The following is a 21,976-nucleotide window of genomic DNA, read 5'->3' as shown; positions in this document are numbered from 1 at the left end:
TTATGCCGATCTTTGCACTTTGCACCACGTGCGCTTAACCTGCTGTACTACCGCCCGACTCCCTTCTTCCCATTTCTATCTTTCATTTATATGTTATTAGATAGAGACAGAGAGAAACTGAGAAGGGTGAGGGAGATAGAGAGAGAAAGAAACAGCGAGACACCTGCAGCCCTGCTTCTCCACTTATGAAGCTTTCCACCTGCAGGTGGGGATCAGGGACTAGAACTTGGGTCCTTGCACACTGTAATGTGTACACTTAACCAGGTGCCCCACTGCCTGACCCCTAATCTTTTCCTGTTATTGAAGTCTTTCTCCTCTTATTCTCTTTTCATTTTAATCTATTGTCCTATCATTGATCAGTCAGATATTCAATACATCCCTACTATATATCACAATGTTAAGCCTTTTATTTGTTCTCTATAATCTTCACAAAACAAGTAGGACACAAATAAATATTGTCATTTTACAAAAAACCAACAAATAAACTAGCTTAGAGTTTAAGATAGATTTTTAGTCCCGTGAGCTTGCACTATTATTGTCATCAGTTGAAAGATGAGATAACTAAGTTACAGAGGTATAAAACATCTTGCTAACCTCATAGTTTAGGAGTGGCAAAGTCAGCATTTAATCACAGACCTGCTTGTCTCTAAATTGTTCCACAATTTAGTTTCAAAGCTTCACAGGATACTGAATTAAAATATAAAATACTGTGATTACCTTATCAGCCAAACAGTACCATGTTACTCTTCTCGTGTTCTCTGGCTTCTATATCCTGCCTATCTCTCATTGCTCTCCCTTCTTCTGATCTTTCCTGAACATGTTCCAATAATATGAGGCTTGTCCCCCCCTTTTTTTTTTTTATCCTCCAGGGTTATTGCTGGGCTCGGTGCCTGCACCATGAATCCACCGCTCCTGGAGGCCATTTTTCCCCCTTTTTGTTGCCCTTGTTGTTGCAGCCTCGTTGCCGTTATTATTGCCATTGTTGACGTTGCTTTGTTGTTGGATAGGACAGAGAGAAATGGAGAGAGGAGGGGAAGACAGAGAGAGAGGGGAGAGAAAGATAGACACCTGCAGACCTGCTTCACCGCCTGTGAAGCGACTCCCCTGCAGGTGGGGAGCCGGGGTTCGAACCGGGATCCTTACGCGGTCCCTGCGCTTTGCTCCACGTGGGCTTAACCCACTGCGCCACCGCCCGACCGCCTTGTCCTCTTTTTTTATGGACTATTTGAAGGACCGCTTCACTGATTCTCTTGCTTCTCTTCCCATTCATTGCTCACGTGCTACCAGAATTAACTTTCACGCCTGAGACTCTGAGGCCCCAGGTTCAATCCTCAGCACCACCATAGGCCAGAGCTGAGACAGTGCTCTTGTGTCTCTTTCTCATTAAAATAAAATAAACTAAGTTTATTTTTATTTTTTTTTAAATATTTATTTTATTTATTTATTCCCTTTTGTTGCCCTTGTTGTTTTTTATTGTTGTAGTTATTATTATTGTTGTTGTCATTGTTGGATAGGACAGAGAGAAATGGAGAGAGGAGGGGAAGACAGAGAGGAGGAGAGAAAGATAGACACCTGCAGACCTGCTTCACCGCCTGTGAAGCGACTCCCCTGCAGGTGGGGAGCCGGGGTTCGAACCGGGATCCTTAGGCCGGTCCTTAGGCAGGTCCTTGTGCTTTGCGCCACCTGCGCTTAACCCACTGCGCTACCGCCCGACTCCCAAAATAGTTTATTTTTGCACATTGTTTGGACCTGGCACTTATAGTGCTTGTGTAAGGAAGATGGAAAAGAGTAAATAGGGACTGTCTACATTTTAAATTTATTTTTATGGCCATTGAGGTTATTGCAGGGGCTCGGTGCTAGCACTACAAATCCCCGGCTCCTGGCAGCCATTTTGCCTTTTTTTTTTTAACATTTATTTATTATTATTTTTTTCCAGAGCACTGTTCCGCTCTGGTTTGTGGTGGTGCGGGGACTGAACCTGGGTCTTTGGAGACTCAGGCATAAGAGTCTCTTTGTTGTTTTTTTGTTTGTTTGTTTTAACTTTTTTTTTTCTGTATTATTTTTACTTATTTGTTGGATAGAGACAGCCAGAAATTGAGAGGGAAAAGGGTGATAGAGAGGGAGAGAGACACCTGCTGCCCTGCTTCACCACTCATGCAGCTTTCCCCCTGCAAATGGGGATGGGGGCTCGAACCCGGGTCCTTGCACACTGTAATGTGCGCTCGACCAGGTGCGCCCCAGGAGTCTCTTTGCATAACTATTGTGCTATCTATCCCTGCCCTATTTTTGTTTTCTATTATATTTTATTTGACAGAACAGAGAAATTGTGAGAGAAGAGGAGATAGAGAGGGAGAGAAAGATACCTGCAGACCTGGTACACCGCTTAGCAAGTGTCCTCCCCGAAGACAGGGAGCAGGGGGCTTGAATCTGGATCCTTGAGCACGGTGATATCCCTGCACTTAACCGAGTGCACCACTGCCCGGCCCCCAGGAATATCTACTATTTACATATTTTATTTTATTTTATTATTATTTTTTTATATTTATTTATTCCCTTTTGTTGCCCTTGTTGTTTTATTGTTGTAGTTGTTATTGTTGTCGTCGTTGTTGGATAGGACAGAGAGAAATGGAGAGAGGGAGGGGAAGACAGAGAGGAGGAGAGAAAGATAGACACCTGCAGACCTGCTTCACCGCCTGTGAAGCGACTCCCCTGCAGGTGGGGAGTCGGGGTTCGAACCGGGATCCTTCTGCCGGTCCTTGTGCTTTGCGCCACCTGCGCTTAACCCGCTGCGCTACAGCCCGACTCCCTCACATATTTTTTTAAATGGAGTTCACTTACGTTTTGGCTAACTGCAAATAAAATGGGGATATCTGATATATTCAACATATTTCCACTCTCTTTTTAGGTTCCGAACTCCAGGTGAGAATTCTGTCTGCTCTGCAGGTAAGTAGTTATTTCCAGATATAGTCTGTCTGCTTTTGGTCTATAAAATCTATAATGATTTTGTTTAAAGGGGGGCCTACTGTATCTTGAGAAGGGTGATCAGGACCAAATCCTACCCTTCATGTAGACTAGGATAATGGGTGAGAACATAACATAGCAAGAGCTCTTAGTACATTTGGATTTAACTGTGTCACCTACTTACTATGTAGTGTCCATTTAATGCCTTTCTGTAGCTTGACTTCCTTTCTTTAAAAAATTGGGTTAGCCGGGAGTTGGGCGGTAGGGCAGCGGGTTAAGCGCAGGTGGCGTGAAGCGCAAGGACCCGTGTAAGGATCCCGGTTCCAGCCTCCTGCAGGGGAGCCACAATAGTGAAGCAGGTCTGCAAGTGTCTATCTTTCTCTCCCCATCTCTCTCTTCCCCTCCTCTCTCTGTTTGTCCTAACAACGACGACATCAATAACAACAACAATAATAACTACAACAACAATAAAAACAAACGTAACAAAAAGGAAATAAATAAATATTTAAAAATAATCAAAAAAGAAAGTTAACTGTCTCCATTATTATTGCTACTCTTCCAGAACTACCTTTCATGTTCTTCATCTACGAGGTTAGGGTCTTATAGGTTTTTTTATTTGTTTGTTTTTGTCTTGTTTTTAATTATTGGATAGAGTCAGAGAGAAATTGAAAAGAGGTGGGAGATAGATAGGGAAAGAGACAGAAAGACACCTGCAGCCCTGCTCTGCTTCACCGCTTGTGACTCTTTCCCCCTGAAGTAGGGACTAGGGGCTTGAACCTGGGTCCTTGTGCACTGGAATGTGAACGCTTCACCAGAGTTCTACTGCCTGAATCCTTATTATAGTTTTTTTTTGTTGTTTGTTTTTTTACCAGAGCACTGATCAACTCTGGCTTATGGTGGCATGGGGGATTGAACCTGGGACTTGGAAGCCTCAGGCATGACAGTTTCTTTTCTTTTTTTCTTTTTTTTCCCTTTAACACCAGAGCACTACTCAGCTCTGGCTTATGGTGGAGATGGGGTCTTAAACCCGGGTCCTTGTGCATAGCTCTGGTTTACGGTGGTGTGGGGGATTGAACCTAGGATTTTGGAGCCTCAGGCATGAGAGTCTTTTTGCATAACCATTATGCTATCTACCCCGCCCAAGGCATGAAAGTTTCTATGCATAACCACTATGCTATCTATCTTTCCCCAGGTTTTTTTTTTTTTATCCTTTGCCTTCTGGCTTCTTTTTTTTTTTTTTTTTAAATAATTTATTTCTTTATTGGGGAATTAATGCTTTACATTCAACAGTAACTACAATAGTTTGTACATGCATAACATTCCCCAGATTCCCATTTAACAATACAACCCCCACTATGTCATTTATCATCCTTCATGGACCTGTATTCTCCCCAGCCACCCACCCCAGCGTCTTTTACTTTGGTGTAATACTCCAATTCCATCTCCCCAGGTTTTAAAAAACATTTATTAAGAGTTTAATGACTTCCAGTACAGTTATTGACACATAGGTTCTTAGAGTTTTTTTTTTTTCCTTCTTGCCTCCAGGGTTATTGCTGGGGCTCTGTGTCATGTTGACTACTCCTGGAGCCAATTTTTCCATATTTATTTATTTATTTATTTATTTATTTATTTATTTAAGAAAGGAGAATTCACACAATTCCTGCCACCCAATCTCCATATTCCATCCCCTCCCCTGATAGCTTTCCCATTCTCTATCCCTCTGGGAGCATGGACCCAGGGTCGTTGTGGGTTGAAGAAGGTGGAAGGTCTGGCTTCTGTAATTGCTTCCCCATTGAACATGGGCGTTGACTGGTCGGTCCATACTCCCAGTCTGCCTCTCTCTTTCCCTAGGAGGGTGAGTCTCTGGGGAAGCGGAGCTCCAGGACACATTGGTGGGGTCTTCAGTCCAGGGAAGCCTGGTTGGCATCATGCTGGCATCTGGAACCTGGTGGCTGAAAAGAGAGTTAACATACAAAGGCAAACAAATTGTTGAACAATCATGGACCCAAAGGCTGGAATAGTGGAGATGAAGTATTGGGGGGTACTCACTGCAAACTCTAGTGTACTTCTGCTTTCAGGTATATATTTTGCCCTAGTTTATGGATACGTGTAAACATATGTTCTATCTCACAGAACCTGGTCTATATCTAGGTTTTGGGACTTTGTTAGGAAGTGAACCACCTGGGATGTAATTAGAGAATACTATGAAAGGAAAGGTCTCACCCAAGTAATGAAGCTGAAGGGTTGTCATTCCACACCTGAAGTTTCTGGACACAAATTTTTCCATTTTATTGGATAGGACAGAGAGAAATTGAGAGGGAAGGGGAGACAGAGGGGGAAAGACACCTGCAGACCTGTTTCATTGCTTGCAAAGCGATCCTGATGCAGGTGGGGAGCTGGGGGCTAGAACCAGGATTCTTGCGCTGGTCCTTGTGCTTCATACTATGTGCGCTTAACCAGTGTGCCACTGCCTGCCCCCCCTTTTTTTCTTTTTTTAATCCAGGGTGAATGTTCATTCAGCCTGATTCACTCAATAACTTTCAGCTTTTTCTTTCTTTCTTTTTTAATCTTTAAAAAAGTTTTTTTTAAAATTATCTTTACTTATTTATTGGATAGAAACAACCAGAAATTGAGAGGGAGGGGGGTGATAGGGGAAGAGACAAAGAGACACCTACAGCCCTGCTTTACCACTTGTGAAGCTTTCCCCCTGCAGGTGGGGGCTGGGGGCGCAAACCTGGGTCCTTGAGCACTGTAACATGTGCATTCAACCAGGTGCACCACCACTCAGCCCCTCAACTTTTTCTTTTTGACTTTGCCTATTATGTGGCAAGTTTCTTTCTTTTTAAAAAAGTTTTACTTATTAATGAGAAAGATAGGAGAGAGAGAGAAGGAACCAGACACCACTCTGGTACATATACTGCCAGGGATTGAAATCAGAACCTCATGTTTGAGAGTCCAATGCTTTGTCCACTGTGCCACTTCCCGAACCACACAAGTTTCTTTCATATTTTTTCTTTTTCTTTCCTTCCTTTCTTCCTTCCTTCCTTCCTTCCTTCTTTCTTTCTTTCTTTCTTTCTTTCTTTCTTTCTTTCTTTCTTTCTTTCTTTCTTTCTTTTTTTACCTCCAGGGTTATTTCTGGGGCTTGGTGCCTGCATCATGAATCCACTGCTCCTGGTACATAATAGGCAAAGTCAAAAAGAAAAAGTTGAGGGGCTGGGTGGTGGTGCACCTGGTTGAGTGCACATGTTACAGTGCGCAAGGACCCAGGTTTGCGCCCCCAGCCCCCACCTGCAGGGGGAAAGCTTCACAAGTGGTAAAGCAGGGATGTAGGTGTCTCTTTGTCTCTTTGCATCTTTTTTTGAGAGGTTCAGGGGAGGGGAGGATAGAGAAAGAGAGACACCTGCAAACCTGCTTCACTGTTGTGTGTTGAAGCCCTGCAGGTGGGGAGCCAAAGCGATCCTGATTGAGTCATTGCACTTGGTACTGTGTGCCACTGCCCGACCCCCTTATGTAACAAGTTTCAAAGCAGTTATTGTGTTCTTTTTAATGTTTTTTTTTTTTTTTTTTTTTTATTATTATTATTTTTTATTTAAGAAAGGATTAATTAACAAAACCATAGGGTAGGAGGGGTACAACTCCACACAATTCCCACCACCCAATCACCATATCCCACCCCCTCCCCCAGTAGCTTTCCCATTCTCTATCCCTCTGGGAGCATGGACCCAAGGTCATTGAGGGTTGCAGAAGGTAGAAGGTCTGGCTTCTGTAATTGCTTCCTCGCTGAACATGGGCGTTGACTGGTCGGTCCATACTCCCAGTCTGCCTCTCTCTTTCCCTAGTAGGATGGGTCTCTGGGGAAGCTGAGCTCCAGGACACATTGGTGGTGTCTTCAATCCAGGGAAGTCTGGCCGGCATCCTGATAATACCTGGAACCTGGTGACTGAAAAGAGAGTTAACATACAAAGCCAAACAAATTGTTGAGCAATCATGGACCCAAAGCTTGGAAAAGTGGAGAGGAAGTATTAGGGAGGTACTCACTGCAAACTCTAGTATACTTCTGCTTTCTTACTTTGGTGCCATACTCCAAACTCAGTCAATTTCTGCTTTGCGTTTCTACTTCTTTTTTTTTTTTTACATGCATAACATTCCCCAGATTCCCATTTAGCAATACAACCCCCACTATTTCATTCATCATTTTTCATGGACCTGTATTCTCCCCACCCACCCACCCACCCCAGAGTCTTTTACTTTGGTGTAATACTCCAATTCCATTTCAGGTTCGACTTGTGTTTTCTTTTCTAATCTTGTTTTTCAACTTCGGCCTGTGAGTGAGATCATCCCATATTCATCCTTCTGTTTCTGATTTATTTCACTCAACATGATTTTTTCAAGGTCCATCCAAGATCGGCTGAAAACGGTGAAGTCACCGTTTTTTACAGCTGAGTAGTATTCCATTGTGTATATATACCACAACTTGCTCTGAATGACTCTGAAAATGTCCAATAGTTCTAGGTTATCTATCTCTTCATTTAGCTCCCTTATGTCTTTACTGATTTTCTTCCTGGATGATCTGTCAAGTTGAGATAGTGGGGTGTTGAAGTCCCCTACTATGATTGTGTTACTGTTAATATATTGCTGTAGCTCTTTCAGTAGAAGTTTGATGTATTTAGATGGCTTCTCATTGGGTGCATAGATATTAATAATTGTTAAGTCCTCTTGATTGACTGATCCTCTGAGCATTAAGTAGTGTCCATTCCTATCTTTTTTAATCTTATCTATTTTAAAGTCTATCATGTCAGATATGAGAATAGCTGTTCCTGCCCTTTTTTGTGGGCCATTGGCTCGAATGATAGTTTTCCATCCTTTCACTTTAAGTCTGTGTTTGTCTTGTTGCATTAGGTGAGTTTCCTGTAGACAACATATTGTTGGGTTGTGTTTTCTGATCCAGATTCTGGTTGTGTTTTCTTTTTAATGTTTTTTAAAAATTTTTTTAATATGTATTTATTTTCCCTTTTGTTGCCTTTGTTGTTTATCATTGTTGTTGTTATTGCTGTCGTCGTTGTTGGATAGGACAGAGAGAAATGGAGAGAGGAGGGGAAGACAGAGAGAGGGGGAGAGAAAAATAGACACCTGCAGACCTGCTTCACTGCCTGTGAAGTGACTCCCCTGCAGGTGGGGAGCCGGGGACTCGAACCAGGATTCTTTTTTTTTAAAATATTTATTTTATTTATTTATTCCCTTTTGTTGCCCTTGTTGTTTTATTGTTGTAGTTATTATTGTTGTTGTCATTGTTGGCTAGGACAGAGAGAAATGGAGAGAGGAGGGGAAGACAGAGAGGAGGAGAGAAAGATAGACACCTGCAGACCTGCTTCACCGCCTGTGAAGTGACTCCTCTGCCGGTGGGGAGCCGGGTTTCGAACCGGGATCCTTATGCCGGTCCTTGTGCTTTGCGCCACCTGCACTTAACCTGCTGTGCTACAGCCCGACTCCCTCGAACCAGGATTCTTATGAGCTTTGCGCCAGGTGCATTTAACCCTTAACCCGCTATGCTACCGCCTGACTCTCTATTGTGTTCTTTTAAAAAGACTTTATTTTTATTTATTAATGAGAAAGATAGGAAGAGAGAACTAGACATTACTCTGGTACATGTGCTGCTGGGGATTGAACTCCCCGACCTCATGCTTGAGAGACCCATGCTTTATATCCATTGTGCTACTTCCTGGACCATGCAGTTAATTGTATTTTAATGATACTTATCAATTTGACAAGAGTACCAGAGGCAAAGGAATGGAAGGAAGGGAACTAACATTTATTGAGTGCCTAATGTGTGTCAGTGTATAAAAGGTTATTAATATCTTTTTGGATAGAGGCAGAGAGAAATAGAGAGGGAAAAGGGAGCTAGGGAGGGAGAGAGAAAGGAAACACCTGCACTGCTTCACCACTTATGAAGCATCTACCCCTGCAGGTGGGGACCAGGGACTTGAACCTGGGTCCTTACTCATGGTAATCAGTATGATTAACTGGGTGTGATGCTGCCTGGCCGTTGTATAAAAGGTTTGACACTTGTTGATTATTTCAGAAGGTGGTGGTAATGTGCAGAGAATCAGCATTCCTACCACCGCAAAAACCAGCTTCTCAAATTTGTCCATGTATTTATTTATTCATCCTTTAATAAACATTTGTTGTGGATGACTGGGTTTTAGGTCCTAGGCTTACAAATTATGAGGATATAGCCCTTGCAGTTTGGAATACAGGTCTGGGTTGGAACTGTGAATTTGGAAGCCACTATGTTGTTGATTTAATAGAATTCATGGGGATGAATCAGATTATCTGAAGAGAAAAAGTAGCAAAGTGGCCTTCAGGAGCCCTAACACTAAAAATTCCGTAAAGGTGACAGAGATGGCTGATAAAAATAAAAAATGAGCCGGGCGGTGGCGCACCTGGTTGAGCGCACATGTTATCGTGAGCAAGGACCCAGGTTTGAGCCCCCGGTCCCCACCTGCAGGGGGAAAGTTTCACAAGTGGTGAAGCAGGGCTGCAGGTGTCTATCTCTCTCTCTCTGTCTCCTCCTTCCTTCTCTATTTCTGGCTCTCTCTATCCAATAAGTAAATAAAGATAATTAAAAGAAAATTAAAAATGAGAGTCCAAAGTGGTAGGAGGATACGAGGCTAGTTTTTTCTCATGACAGTCAAGAAGAGCATTTCAAGAACTAAAGAGAGGTCACTCATGTTACTGTTAACAAGTGTATACAGCTGTGCAGTCCCAGAGGTGGCATAGTGGGTAAAGTATTGGACTGGGGGCCAGTCAGTGATGCACCTGGTTAAGTGTTCACATTACAGTGCACCAGGACCCAGGTTCAAGTCTCTGGTCCCCACCTGCAGGGGGAAGCTTCATGCGTGGTAAAGTAGGTCTGCGGGTGCCTGTCTCTCCTCTCTCTCTGTCTCCCCTTTCAATTTCTGTCTCTACCCAATAATAAATAAATAAATAAATAAATAAATAAATAAATAAATAAATTTCAAATAAAGCACTGGACTTACATGCATGAGGACCTGAGTTTGATCCTCAGTGTCATATATACCATAGTGATGCTCTGTCTCTGATGAATAAACATACTTTAAAAAAATATCTATTGGGAGTTGGGCGGCAGCACAGTGGGTTAAGCACAGGTGGCGCAAAGCGCAAGGACCAGTGTAAGGATACTGGTTCGAGGCCCCGGCTCCCCACCTGCAGGGGAGTCACTTCACAGGTGGTGAAGGTCTGCAGGTGTCTATCTTTCTCTCCCCCTCTCTGTCTTCCCCTCGTCTTTCCCTTTCTCTCTGTCCTATCCAACAACAATGACATCAATAATGACTACAACAATAAAAACAGCAAGCGCAACAAAAGGGAATAAATAAATATAATTAAAAAATTAAAGAAATATATTTATTTTTTTATTGCCTTTTGTTGCGCTTGTTTTATTGTTGTAGTTATTATTGTTGTTCTTATTGATGTTGTTGTTGGATAGGACAGAGAGAAATGGAGAGAGGAAGGGAAGACAGAGAGGGAGAGAGAAAGATAGACACCTGCAGAACCTCTTCATCACCTGTGAAGCAGCCCCCCTGCAGGTGAGGAGCTGGGGGCTTGAACTGGGATCCTTACGTCAGGCCTTGCGCTTTGCAAATAAATATACTTTTAAAGGTGTGTGCCAGGTTGGGGAGATAGAATAGTTATGCAAAAAAAAATTGTTTTTAAGATGTATTTATTTAGGGAGTTGGGTGGTAGCGCAGTGGCTTAAGTGCATGCGGCGCAAAGTGCAAGGAGTGGTGTAAGGATCCCGGTTCAAGCCTTTAGCTCCCCACCTGCTGGGGGGTCAGTTCACAAGTGGTGAAGCAGGTCTGCAGGTGTCTATCTTTCTTTCCCCCTCTCTGTCTTCCCCTCCTCTCTCCATTTCTTTTTGTCCTATCCAACAGCGACACCATCAATAACAACAACAATAATAATTACAATAACAATAAAAAACAACAAGGGCAATAAAAGGGGACAAAATAGCCTCCAGAAGCAGTGGATGGTGCAGGCACCGAGCCCCAGCAATAACCCTGGAGGCAAGGGTGCTCTGGTTAAAAAAAAAAAAGAAGAAAACAAAAGAAAAAAAAAGTAGTTTCTCTCTTTCTCTCCCTTCCTCCCTTCTTTCTTCCTTCCTTCCTTCCTCCCTTCCTTCCTTCCTCCCTTCCTCCCTTCCTCCCTTTCTTTCTTTCTTTCTTTCTTTCTTTCTTTCTTTCTCCTTTTTCCTTTTTTTTTTTTTTTTACTAGGGTATTATTGCTCAGCTCTGGTTTATGGTGATCTGGGGGATTGAACCTGGGACTTCAAAGCCTCAGACATGAAAGTCTCTTTATATAACCATTATTCTGTCTACCCCGTCCCTAAAAGTAGGTATTTTTCTAGGGAGAAATCACTGCAGTTACTTTTTATTTATTGAGAGAGAAGGGGCTGGGTGGTGATGCACCTGGTTGAGCGCACATGTTAGAGTGTGCAAGGAGCCGGGTTCAAGTCCCCAGTCCCCACCTGCAGGGGCAAAGCTTTGCAAGTAGTGAAGCAGTGTTGCAGGTGTCTCTCTATCACCCCCTTCCCTCTTGATTTCTGCCTGTCTCTAGCCAATAAATAGAGATAATTCTGAAAATGAGAGAAAGAGAGAGACTACAGCTCTAAAGTTACTTTCAATGCAGTGGGGACCAGGCTTGAACCTGAGCTGCATACCTAGCAAAGCAGTGTCCTGTCCAAATGAGCTGTTTCACCAGTCTGCAATTCTTTCTCTCCTTCATAAATACACTTTAATGAGCACACACTTTTGCCAGGTGCTGGGAAGTACCTGCCCCTGAGGGACTTATGGTTTACTGAGTGGAGAGAATATCCTGTAATTAGATTTTTGGCTTGGACTACCCCCAATTTTCTTTCTTTTCCTTCCTGCATAGCCCTGTTGAAAATGCTTATTCTACTTCTGAAGGAGAAATAATTGAAATGAAGTTGTTTACCCCCATCCTGGATTGATGGGTTCAATTCCCAGCTTAATAAACAAGGACATTTAAGGACAGTTGGCTCTGGCATATGTGAAGGAAGGGAGCACTATGTGGGAGAAGTCACTGTGATTACATACTGTTTTGTACTAATTGAAAGAGACTCAAAACCTCCCTGTGAGTCCCTGGGGTTTTATGTCTTCCTCTGTGAAAAAATTGCCTTTTCTCTGAGGAGGCTGCAGTGTTATTGTGACAACAAGAGACCGGCTTAATGACACAGAGCAGGAGAAAAATCTAGCTGAACTTAGTGGAAATCAAAGGGTTTCAAACTGGTAAATTTCATAATTAAGACATCTAGCTAACTAAGCAGTTTAGCCACTGGTAATTTCACCAAACATCTTCATTTAAGGGGGAAAGTGGTTAATTTAACAGTAGTTTGAAGTAGCATCTTAATTAACCCACTGCTCTAATTATAGCGATTGGCCCAAACTGAATTTGAAAATGCATCCTTGCAAAGAGTTATAGTCCATGCGAGACTGAGGCAAGCATTTGTGGCACTTTCACCTAAGATGTATTATCATCTCAGAAATCAGTTTTGATTGATTCTGCTGTTTGAAACCACTTGTGTAAGATTGATTTCTGTGTACTTAAAGATGATGACTGGCATCTTGAGTTTTCTTTTGTATTTATACCAATTGTTTTATTGTCTAAGGGAGGTCCTAGAGAGATGACAATAAATTAAACTCTTGATCTTTGGATGTTTAGGGCAGCAGAAATGTTTTAGGGTTGTAGTGTGTGTGTGTGTGTGTGTGTGTGTGTGTGTGTGTGTGTGTTTGTGTGTATGTGTGTGTGTGTGTGTGTGTGTGTGTGAGAGAGTTGGCTCTGGAATTGGCAATGTAAGATCCCCAGTCAGAGGGTGCAGTCCCAGCACTGACAGTGAGGTGTGAAATTCCACAGTTTATTTAGAATGGCAAGTGTAAGTGTGGCTGAGAAGCAAGGTTGTAAAACCTGGAGGTTTGGAAGGATGGGAAGTTGAAATAGAGGAAGTAGATTATAGAATGAAGGTTCTTAAATGTTTAACTGAAGGGTGTGACTGTGTGGACAGTGAAAAACTACCAAGCATTTTGAAATAAGGCAAAGAGCTTTCCTTTCTCATTCACTGGTGTCTCTGCAGTGCTTGGCACAGAGTAAATACAAACAAACAAGTAAATGAAACCATTGTGCGCACGAAGAAAGGTTCAATCCCCAGCACTACCATAAGGTAGAACTGAGCAGTGCTCTGATGAAAAAAAAAAACTGCTTGCAGTAACTAAATGATTGAATCAGTGAGTACTAGTAACATGACTAGATTTTTAAAATATTTGTTTATATTTATTTTTCCCTTTTTGTTGCCCTTGTTTTTTATTGTTGTAGTAGTTATTATTGTTGTTGATGTCATCTGTGTTCCTCTTGCTTTACTTTAAATCTTTCTCTTTCTTGAATATACCAAGCTGTGTCCCACCTTGAGGCTTATGCCCCAGTGGAAACACTTTGCCCGAGACACTCATACCCCAACCCCTATTAAACTCCTATTTGCCTTTCAGGTCTTATGAATTGTGTGTATTTATTTTTGAATAGGTAGTAAGTGTACATAGAACAAGTCTTATATTTACTTACCACCAGAGTGCTGGCATATGGTAGGGTAGGGGTGGGGTTGGGGGTAGGGGCTTGAACTTGGGACCTGGGAGCCTTAGGCATGATAGTCCTTTTGCCCATATAAGCATACTTAAGGGCAACAAAAGGGAAAATAAAGAAATATAAAATTAAAAAAATTATTATTTAGTGAGTTAATTATTATTAGTGACAAGGAATGATAAGAGGGGTACAATTCATACAGTTCCCACCACCAGAGTGTCATGTCCCCTCCCCTCCACTGGAAGGTCCCCTATTCTTTATCTCTCTGGGAGTATGGACCAAAGATCTTTTTTTTAAAAAAAAATTTTTTTAATATATTTATTTTCTCATTTGTTGCCCTTGTTTTTCATTGTTGTAGTTATTATTGTTGTTGTTGATGATGTCATTGTTGTTGGATAGGACAGAGAGATGGAGAGAGATGGGGAAGACAGAGAGGGGGAGAGAAAGACAGACACCTACAGACCTGCTTCGCCCCTATGAAGCGACTCCCCTGCAATAGCGGGCTCGAACCGGGATCCTTAAGCTGGCCCTTGTGCTTCGCACCACGTGCGTTTAACCAGTTGCAATACCTCCCGACTCCCGGACCAAAGATCTTTATGGGGAGCAGAAGGTGGAAGGTCTGGCTTCTGTAACTGCTTCTTCACTGGACGTGGGCTTTGAAAGGTTGAGCCATACCCCTAGCCTGAAACAGGTGTTTCTTATTTATGTCTTTCAGGTGGCATTCTACTGAGTACCACTCGTCAATACAAGTCAAAGCCTACCCATGGCATTGGAAGATATAAGCACCTAATTAAAGCAGAAGAGGTAAGGGAGTGGGACCTGGTTGAGCGCACATGTTACAGTGCACAGGGACCTGGATTGAAGCCCTAGGTACCCACCTGCAGGGGAAATCTTAAGTGAGTGGTGAAGCAGGGCTGCAGGTATCTCTCTGTCTTTCTCTCCCTATCTTCCCCCTCCCTCTCGATTTCTGGCTGTCTCTAACCAGTAAATAAATAAAAGGAAAAAAAAAAGTTAAAAAAAAGAGGTAAGGGGCAAAGGGCCTTTATAAAAGGATAGTATGCCACTTTTGCAAAGGTCTGAAGTTCAGATATGCATAGGCTGGATATTAGAGCTAGAAACATAAGGGTCTTCTCTCAATTCTCTGTAGGTATTTATTTTGGGTATTATTCAGATAAGGGATGTTTCTACCGCTCCCCCCCCCTTTTTTTTTTTTACCAGAGCACTACTCAGCTCTGACTTATGGTGGTGTGGGAAATTGAACTTGAGACTTTTAGAGCTTCAGGAATGACAGCCTCTTTGCATAACCATTATGATAGCTACCGCTTTAATTTTTTTTAAATATTTAAATTATTTATTTATTTACTTATTTATTTTTGGATAGAGACAGCAATTAAGAGGTAGAGAGACAGAGAGACACCTTCAGCCCTGCTTCACCACTTATGAAGCTTTCCCCCTGGAGGTGGGGACCAGGGTCTTGAACCCGGGTCCTTGCACACTGTAATATGTGTGCTTAATCAGTGTGCCACCACCTGCCCCCCCACCTTTATATATATATATATATATATATATATATTATTTATTTTATTTTTTAAAAAATATTTTACTTATTTATGAGAAAGATAAGAGGAGAGAGAAAGAACCAGACATCACTCTGGCACATGTGCTGCTGGGGATCGAACTCAGGACCTCATGCTTGAGAGTCCAAAGCTTTACCACTGCACCATCTCCCGGACCACTTTTTTTCTTATATATTAATGAGAGAATGGAAGAAAAAACTGAAACACCACTCTGGCACATGTTTTACCAGGGACTGAACTCAAGGTGTCATGCTTGTGGGTTTAGCACTTTACCCACTGCTCCACCTTTCAGGCTGCCAAGCTCTCAATCTTATTCCTAGACTGGGCTATTTTAGTAGAAAGCAATTGATATTATTATTGGTTTTTTAAAAATAATTTATTTATTTATGAGAAAGATAGGAGAAGAGAGAGAAAGAACCATACATCACTCTGGTACATGTGCTGCCGGGGACTGAACTCAGGACCTCATGCTTGAGAATACAACGCTTTATCCACTGTGCCACCTCCGGGACCCCAGAATTATTATTGTTATTGTTATTTCTGATACTGTCTTATTTTATTTTTTATTTCCCCTTTTTCAGTATGTATTTCACATTGAAAAGGTTGCATTCAGTGTAGTTAAGTAGATGCTTTGTAGCACTGAAAAGATAGATTGGCATTTTTAGTTAAATAACTGATCTCTTATAGTATTTGCAGGTTTAAAATATTTATATATTCTTGTATATCTGTTCCTTGAATCCATTATCACAGATACCTTGGAATTAGTTCTAAGTATTATAAGATTATTATCTTATTTCTCTGATTGTGGATGCAAGATTGCCTCTAGTAATTAGATCTTTATCCATGCAGAGAATTTTGTGGCATGCAACAGAATACTACTGGCTTTGAGTCACAGTTCTAACACTTCTTTTTTAAAATATTTATTTATTTATTCCCTTTTATTGCCCTTATTGTTTTATTGTTGTAATTATTGTTGTCATTGTTGTTGGATAGGACAGAGAGAAATGAAGAAATCATGTTGAGTGAAATAAGTCAGAAACAGAAGGATGAAAATGGGATGATCTCACTCTCAGGCCGAAGTTGAAAAACAAGATTAGAAGAGAAAACACAAGTAGAACATGAACTGGAGTTGGTGTATTGCACCAAAGGAAAAGACTCAGGGATTATGTGGGAGGGAGAGTATAGTTCCAAAAAGGATGACAGAGGACCTAGTGGGGATTGTATTGTTATGTGGAAAATAAGAAATGTTATGCATGTACAAACTATTGTATTTACTGTCATATGTAAAACAACAATCCCCCAATAAAATAAATAAATAAATATATTATTTACAGAAATAAAAAGGACAGAAAGAGAGGAAGGGAGGACAGAGAGGGGGAGAGAAAGATAGATACCTGCAGACCTGCTTCACCACTTGTGAAGCTACCCCTCCCTGCAGTTGGGTAGCTGGGACCTCGAGCTGGGATTCTTAGGCTGGTCCTTGCACTTCGTGCATTTAACCTGGGTTGCGCTACCACTCGCAGACCAGGAACTTAAACCTACCCAGGTCTTTACACCTGAGAAAGTCTGTGCTTTACTGGGTGAATTATCTCCTGTCACCCCCTCCTTTTAAATTTTTTTAATTATCTTTATTTATTGGATAGAGACAGCCAGAAATCAAGAGTGATAGGGAGAGAGACAGAGAGACACCTGCAGCACTGCTTCACTGCTGGGCTAGCTTCGTGGGAGAGAGACCAGGAACTCATGGCATCTTGGTAATGCAATTCTTTATTCAGACGGGAGCTCCAGAGTCAGGTGTGAGTACAGTGGGTTAAGCCACATGGCGCCAAACCCAATGGCCACCTCCTGCTCTGCATGCCAGCCCTTCTCCAGTTCAGGTTGTGGGAGAGATAAGAGATTGAAACCAGCAACAGAAGTGAGCTTTAGAGGGTAAAACTGGAAGTGGCAAGTCCGAACGGAGATGGCTGGGAAAGGGGGTGGAGAAAAGAAAGAGTGGGAAGGTGGAAAGCTTCTGTTGCAACTGTCTAGCTAGGGTTTTAACTGGTGTGATTAATGTACCCTGCAGGCAGGGCCAGTCTCAGGTAGAAAAAAGATAGATCAAAGGAATGGGTGGGGAATCTTTCAGGCAAAACAATGATTATGTAAACAGGCCATAGTATCAGCAGTGGAGCAGGGGGGCTGCCCGAAACTTCACCACTTGCAAAGTTTTTCCCCTGCATGTGGGAACTGGGGGCTCGAACCTGGGTCCTTGTGCATTGTAATACGTGTGCTCGACCAGGTGCGCCACTACCCGGCCCCTCTCTTGACCCCCCTTTTGTATGAATTTTTCTGGGAAGAAAATCTGTAACTTTTGTCAGAATGAATCTACAAAGGTTGAGAAACTCAATTAGAATGTCTTTGAGAGTCTTTCAATTCTCACATATGACTCCATGATATTGTGCCCCAGTTATTAAGCATCTGTTATGTACTAGGGGTGCCTTGCTTATTCAGACTGGGTGGCAGTGACATTTCACAGAATGAATGAACCTAAGTGATAAGATGTATGTAATTATCTTCCCAGGCAGGAAGTGCCAAGTACTAAGAGGAAGATAGAAAGTGCTATTAAAATTGGGGGGTGGGGGGGCAGCATTTACATCCTTTCTGAGTTGTGATCCCTTAGAGTAGGTTGTTGGGATCGTTTTATTTTGGAACATTCCTCCTTCTAAATGTCCCACATAAATTATCAGGAAATAAAATTAGTTTTGTTTGGGTGTGTGCTTTTTACTTATCCATTTAATTTTTATTTTATTTCATTTTATTTCTTGAGATCCTCCCTCAGAGATAATCTTCTGCATATGCCATGCTCCAGCCAATTCACTTAGTATAAAAAGAAGCTTACGGGAGTCGGGCTGTAGCGCAGCGGGTTAAGTGCAGGTGGCGCAAAGCACAAGGACTGGCATAAGGTCCCAGTTCGAACCCCGGCTCCCCACCTGCAGGGGAGTCGCTTCACAGGCGGTGAAGCAGGTCTGCAGGTGTCTATCTTTCTCTCCTCCTCTCTGTCTTCCCCTCCTCTCTCCATTTCTCTCAGTCCTATCCAACAGCGATGACAACAATAATAATAATAATAAAAAACTAGGGCAACAAAAGGAAATAAATAAATAAAATAAAAAATTTTTTAAAAAAAGAAGCTTAATGCCATGTTTATGACATCTGTTCCCATTATTCTAGCTTTTTTTAAAAAAAATTATTTATTTTTTAAAAATTTCTTTATATTCTAGCTTTTAAAAATATTATTATTATTATTATTCCCTTTTGTTGCCCTGGTTGTTTTTTATTATTATTGTAGTTACTATTGTTGTTATTGATGTCGTCGTTGTTGGATAGGACAGAGAGAAATGGAGAGAGGAGGGGAAGACAGAGAGGGGGAGAGAAAGATAGACACCTGCAGACCTGCTTCACTGCTTGTGAAGCGACTCCCCTGCAGGTGGAGCCGGGGGATCAAACCGGGATCCCTACACCGGTCCTTGCACTTTGCGCCACCTGCACTTAACCTGCTGCACTACCTCCCGACTCCCTATTCTAGCTTCTTCTGCCAGCTTGTGGATACCATGCTTTAAATGCATGGTTACATGGCCGGGCAGTGGCACACATAGTGCTAAGTGAAGGACCTGAGAAAGGATCCGGGTTCGAGGTCTCAGCTCCCCACCTGCAGGGAAGATGCTTCTGTAGGTGTCTTTCTCTCTCCCTCACGTGCTCCTCCTCCCCTCTTAATTTCTCTCTGTCCTATTGAAAAAATGGGGGGGGGTGCATGGCATGGTTATTGGGCCTCTTGATTTTTTATCTAAATTATCATAGTGTTTTAAGGACTCATATGTACAGTTATGGCTACTTGGAAGACCCTTTCTCCTATATTTGTCTAATATATCTCAACCTTTAAATTCTAGTGAAAAGCAGAATGCGGAGGGGTGGGGGAGAATCTTCCCCTTGTGAGAAAACTTCCTGAATTCCTTGCACTGAGTTACTTGTTCTTCTTATTTTTTTTTTATGTTTATTTATTGGATAAAGACAGTCAGAAATCAAGAGGGGAGAGGGAGATAGGGAGAGAGACAGAGAGACACCTGCAGCCCTGCTTCACCACTTGCAAAGCTTTCTCCCTGCAAGTGGGGACCAGGGGTTTGAACCCGGGTCCTTGCACATTAGAACATGTGCACTCAACCAGGTGTGCCACCACCTGGCCCCCTGTGTTACTTGTTCTTCCAGAAGCTACTGAATTTCCTGTATGTCTGTTTTATTTTATTTTATTTTTATTTCTTTATTGGGGAATTAATGCTTTACATTCAACAGTAAATACAGTAGTTTGTACATGCATGACATTTCCCAGTTTGCCATATAACAAGACAGCCCCCACTAGATCTTCTGTCATCCTTTTTGGACCTGTATTCTCCCACCCATCCACCCCAGTCTTTTACTTTGGTGCAATATGCCAATTGTGTGTCTGTTTTGATGACTATCTTTCTTCCTAGACTGTGAGCTCCATTAGGGTAGAGGCTATGTTTCACTTTCTGTGTACCCTCAGTGTTCAGTGCAGGGCCTGGCATCAAGCAATGAACAGTAAACATTGATTGAACTGAACTGAAATGCGATTATTGGAGTTCTCCTGAGGTTTTGTAAATCAAAGCTGGCAAATGCAACCTACAACTTCCAACAGCTGACTTCACATGACCTAGGTTCTTGAAGAGAGTGCTGCTCCCTGTGCTTAGGGCTGCAGACTTTTCTCTGATCTTATTCATTGTCCCAGGTGGCTAAGCAGCCTGGGCAGCAGTGGGAGCTTCTGTAGGATCCTTGCTTTCTATGCAGGACTGCACTAATAATAGTGGCTCTGCATAGTCCCTAGGTGGGAAAAGCTAGAAGAGACCTTATGGCTCCTTTTCCTAAGTCTCAAACCTAGAAAAATAATAAACCAATTATTTTTTTTCTTTTTCTTCTTCTTCTTCTCTGAGTCTCAGGCTGGCCTCTGTATTTACTTTAGTTCCACATTCTTGAGACAAGAGTTTATTATCATACATGAAATACCTAGCCCTTGCCCCACTAGTGTAATCTCTTCACTCCTTCCTCCAACGATTCCATACTCAGTCTCATGATTTCTGAAATGTGAGAAGAGGGCATCTTTCTGCACCCTGCACCCCCAGTACGCTTTCTTATGTACTCATGCCTTCCCATGCCTTTCTTTGCATGTGCTTTTTTAAAATATAAATTCATATATATGTATATATATTTATTTCCCCTGTTGTTGCCCCTGCTGTTTTATTGTTGCTGTAGTTATTGATGTCGTTGTTAGACATGACAGAGAGAAATGGAGAGAGGGGGGAAGACGGGGGGGGGGGAAGAAAGACAGACACCTGCAGACCTGCTTCACCGCTTGTGAAGCGACTCCTCTGCAGGTGGGGAGCTGGGGGCTCAAACTGGGATCCTTACTCCGGTCCTTTCGCTTTACGCCACATGCGCTTAACCCACTGTGCCCGACTCCCGCATGTGCTCTTTTCTGTATATGGGATGGTGCCCTTGTTAAAAACAAACAAACAGCATTTCTTGAGTTATTTAATAATGGTTTACAAGATTATAAGGTTGCAAGGGAATGGTTCCATACTGCACTCAATACCACAGTTCTTCTTCTTCTAGCGTTTGCCCTTCTTCCGTAGCCAGTCAACAGCGTCAGGTTGAGCCTGATGTAAAGTTTCGAGACCTCCTTTGAATCTGGAGAGGTGGCAGTCGTTGACTATGTGGGTCATAGTCTGTCTGTAGCCGCAGGGGCAGTTCGGGTCGTCTCTGGCTCCCCAGCGATGGAACATAGCGGCACACCGGCCATGGCCTGTTCGATAGCGATTGAGGAGGGCCCAATCATAACGTGCTAGGTCAAAGCCGAGTTGACGCTCGCAGGGGTCTGTGATGAGGTGTTTGTTCTTTACCTCAGCTGACTGCCAACTCTGTTTCCAAGAGACTGGAACAGAGAAGTTCAGTGTAGGCATAGGGGACCAGATTGGGTGACGAGACGTCAAGCGTTGGACAGGGTGGGCGAAGATATCCGCGTAGATTGGCAGGTGTGGTCGAGCGTAGACGTGGGAAATGAACTTAGATGATGCCGCATCCCGACGAATATCTGGCGGGGCGATGTTGCTAAGAACTGGCAGCCATGGAACCGGGGTGGAACGGATGGTTCCAGAAATTATCCTCATGGAGGAATATAATTTGGAATCGACCAAGTGGACATGGGGGCTACGGAACCATACTGGGGCACAGTATTCTGCAGTGGAATAGCATAATGCCAGAGATGATGATCGTAGTGTGGAAGCGCTCGCGCCCCATGAGGAGCTGGCCAGTCTTGCAATGATGTTATTCCTCGCGCCCACCTTTGCTGCAGTTTTTATGAGATGTTTGTGAAATGACAGAGTGCGATCGAGAGTAACGCCAAGATAGACTGGCTGGGCTTCATGCCGGATTCTCGTATCACCAAGCTGCACATTAAGCTCACGCGAGGCCGAGGCATGGTGTAGATGGAAAACATGTTACCGTTTTTTGCAGTGCTAGGGATTAGTCGCCATTTTTTACAGTAATCAGATATCAGAGACATGTCTTTCATGAGTTTTTCCTCAAGGATGTCGAACTTTGATGCCTGAGTTGCACAGCAGATGTCATCGGCGTAGATGAACTTCCTTGAAGAAGTTTCTGGGAGGTCATTGATGTAAATATTAAATAGCATAGGAGCCAGAACAGAGCCCTGGGGTAGGCCACTTGAG

At 42.7% G+C, this 21,976-nt stretch overlaps 1 protein-coding gene across 2 annotated transcripts in view; it reads left to right on the top strand.

Annotated features, from left to right (window-relative positions):
- The window catches only part of MRPL48 (mitochondrial ribosomal protein L48), a 68,656-nt gene that overhangs the window by 11,055 nt on the left and 35,625 nt on the right, over positions 1 to 21,976 (top strand). For both annotated transcript variants that reach the window (XM_016186901.2, XM_060176863.1), the window contains exons 3-4: positions 2,906 to 2,943; positions 14,342 to 14,430. In XM_016186901.2, the coding sequence (XP_016042387.2) occupies positions 2,906 to 2,943; positions 14,342 to 14,430 (127 nt within the window). The remainder of the gene's footprint in view (positions 1 to 2,905; positions 2,944 to 14,341; positions 14,431 to 21,976) is intronic.

The sequence above is a fragment of the Erinaceus europaeus genome, chromosome 17 (assembly GCF_950295315.1).
Source record: "Erinaceus europaeus chromosome 17, mEriEur2.1, whole genome shotgun sequence".
NCBI classification, from domain to species: Eukaryota; Metazoa; Chordata; class Mammalia; order Eulipotyphla; family Erinaceidae; genus Erinaceus; species Erinaceus europaeus.
The sequence above is the reverse complement of the archived record's forward strand: the minus strand, read 5'-3'. Positions and strand labels throughout refer to the sequence as shown.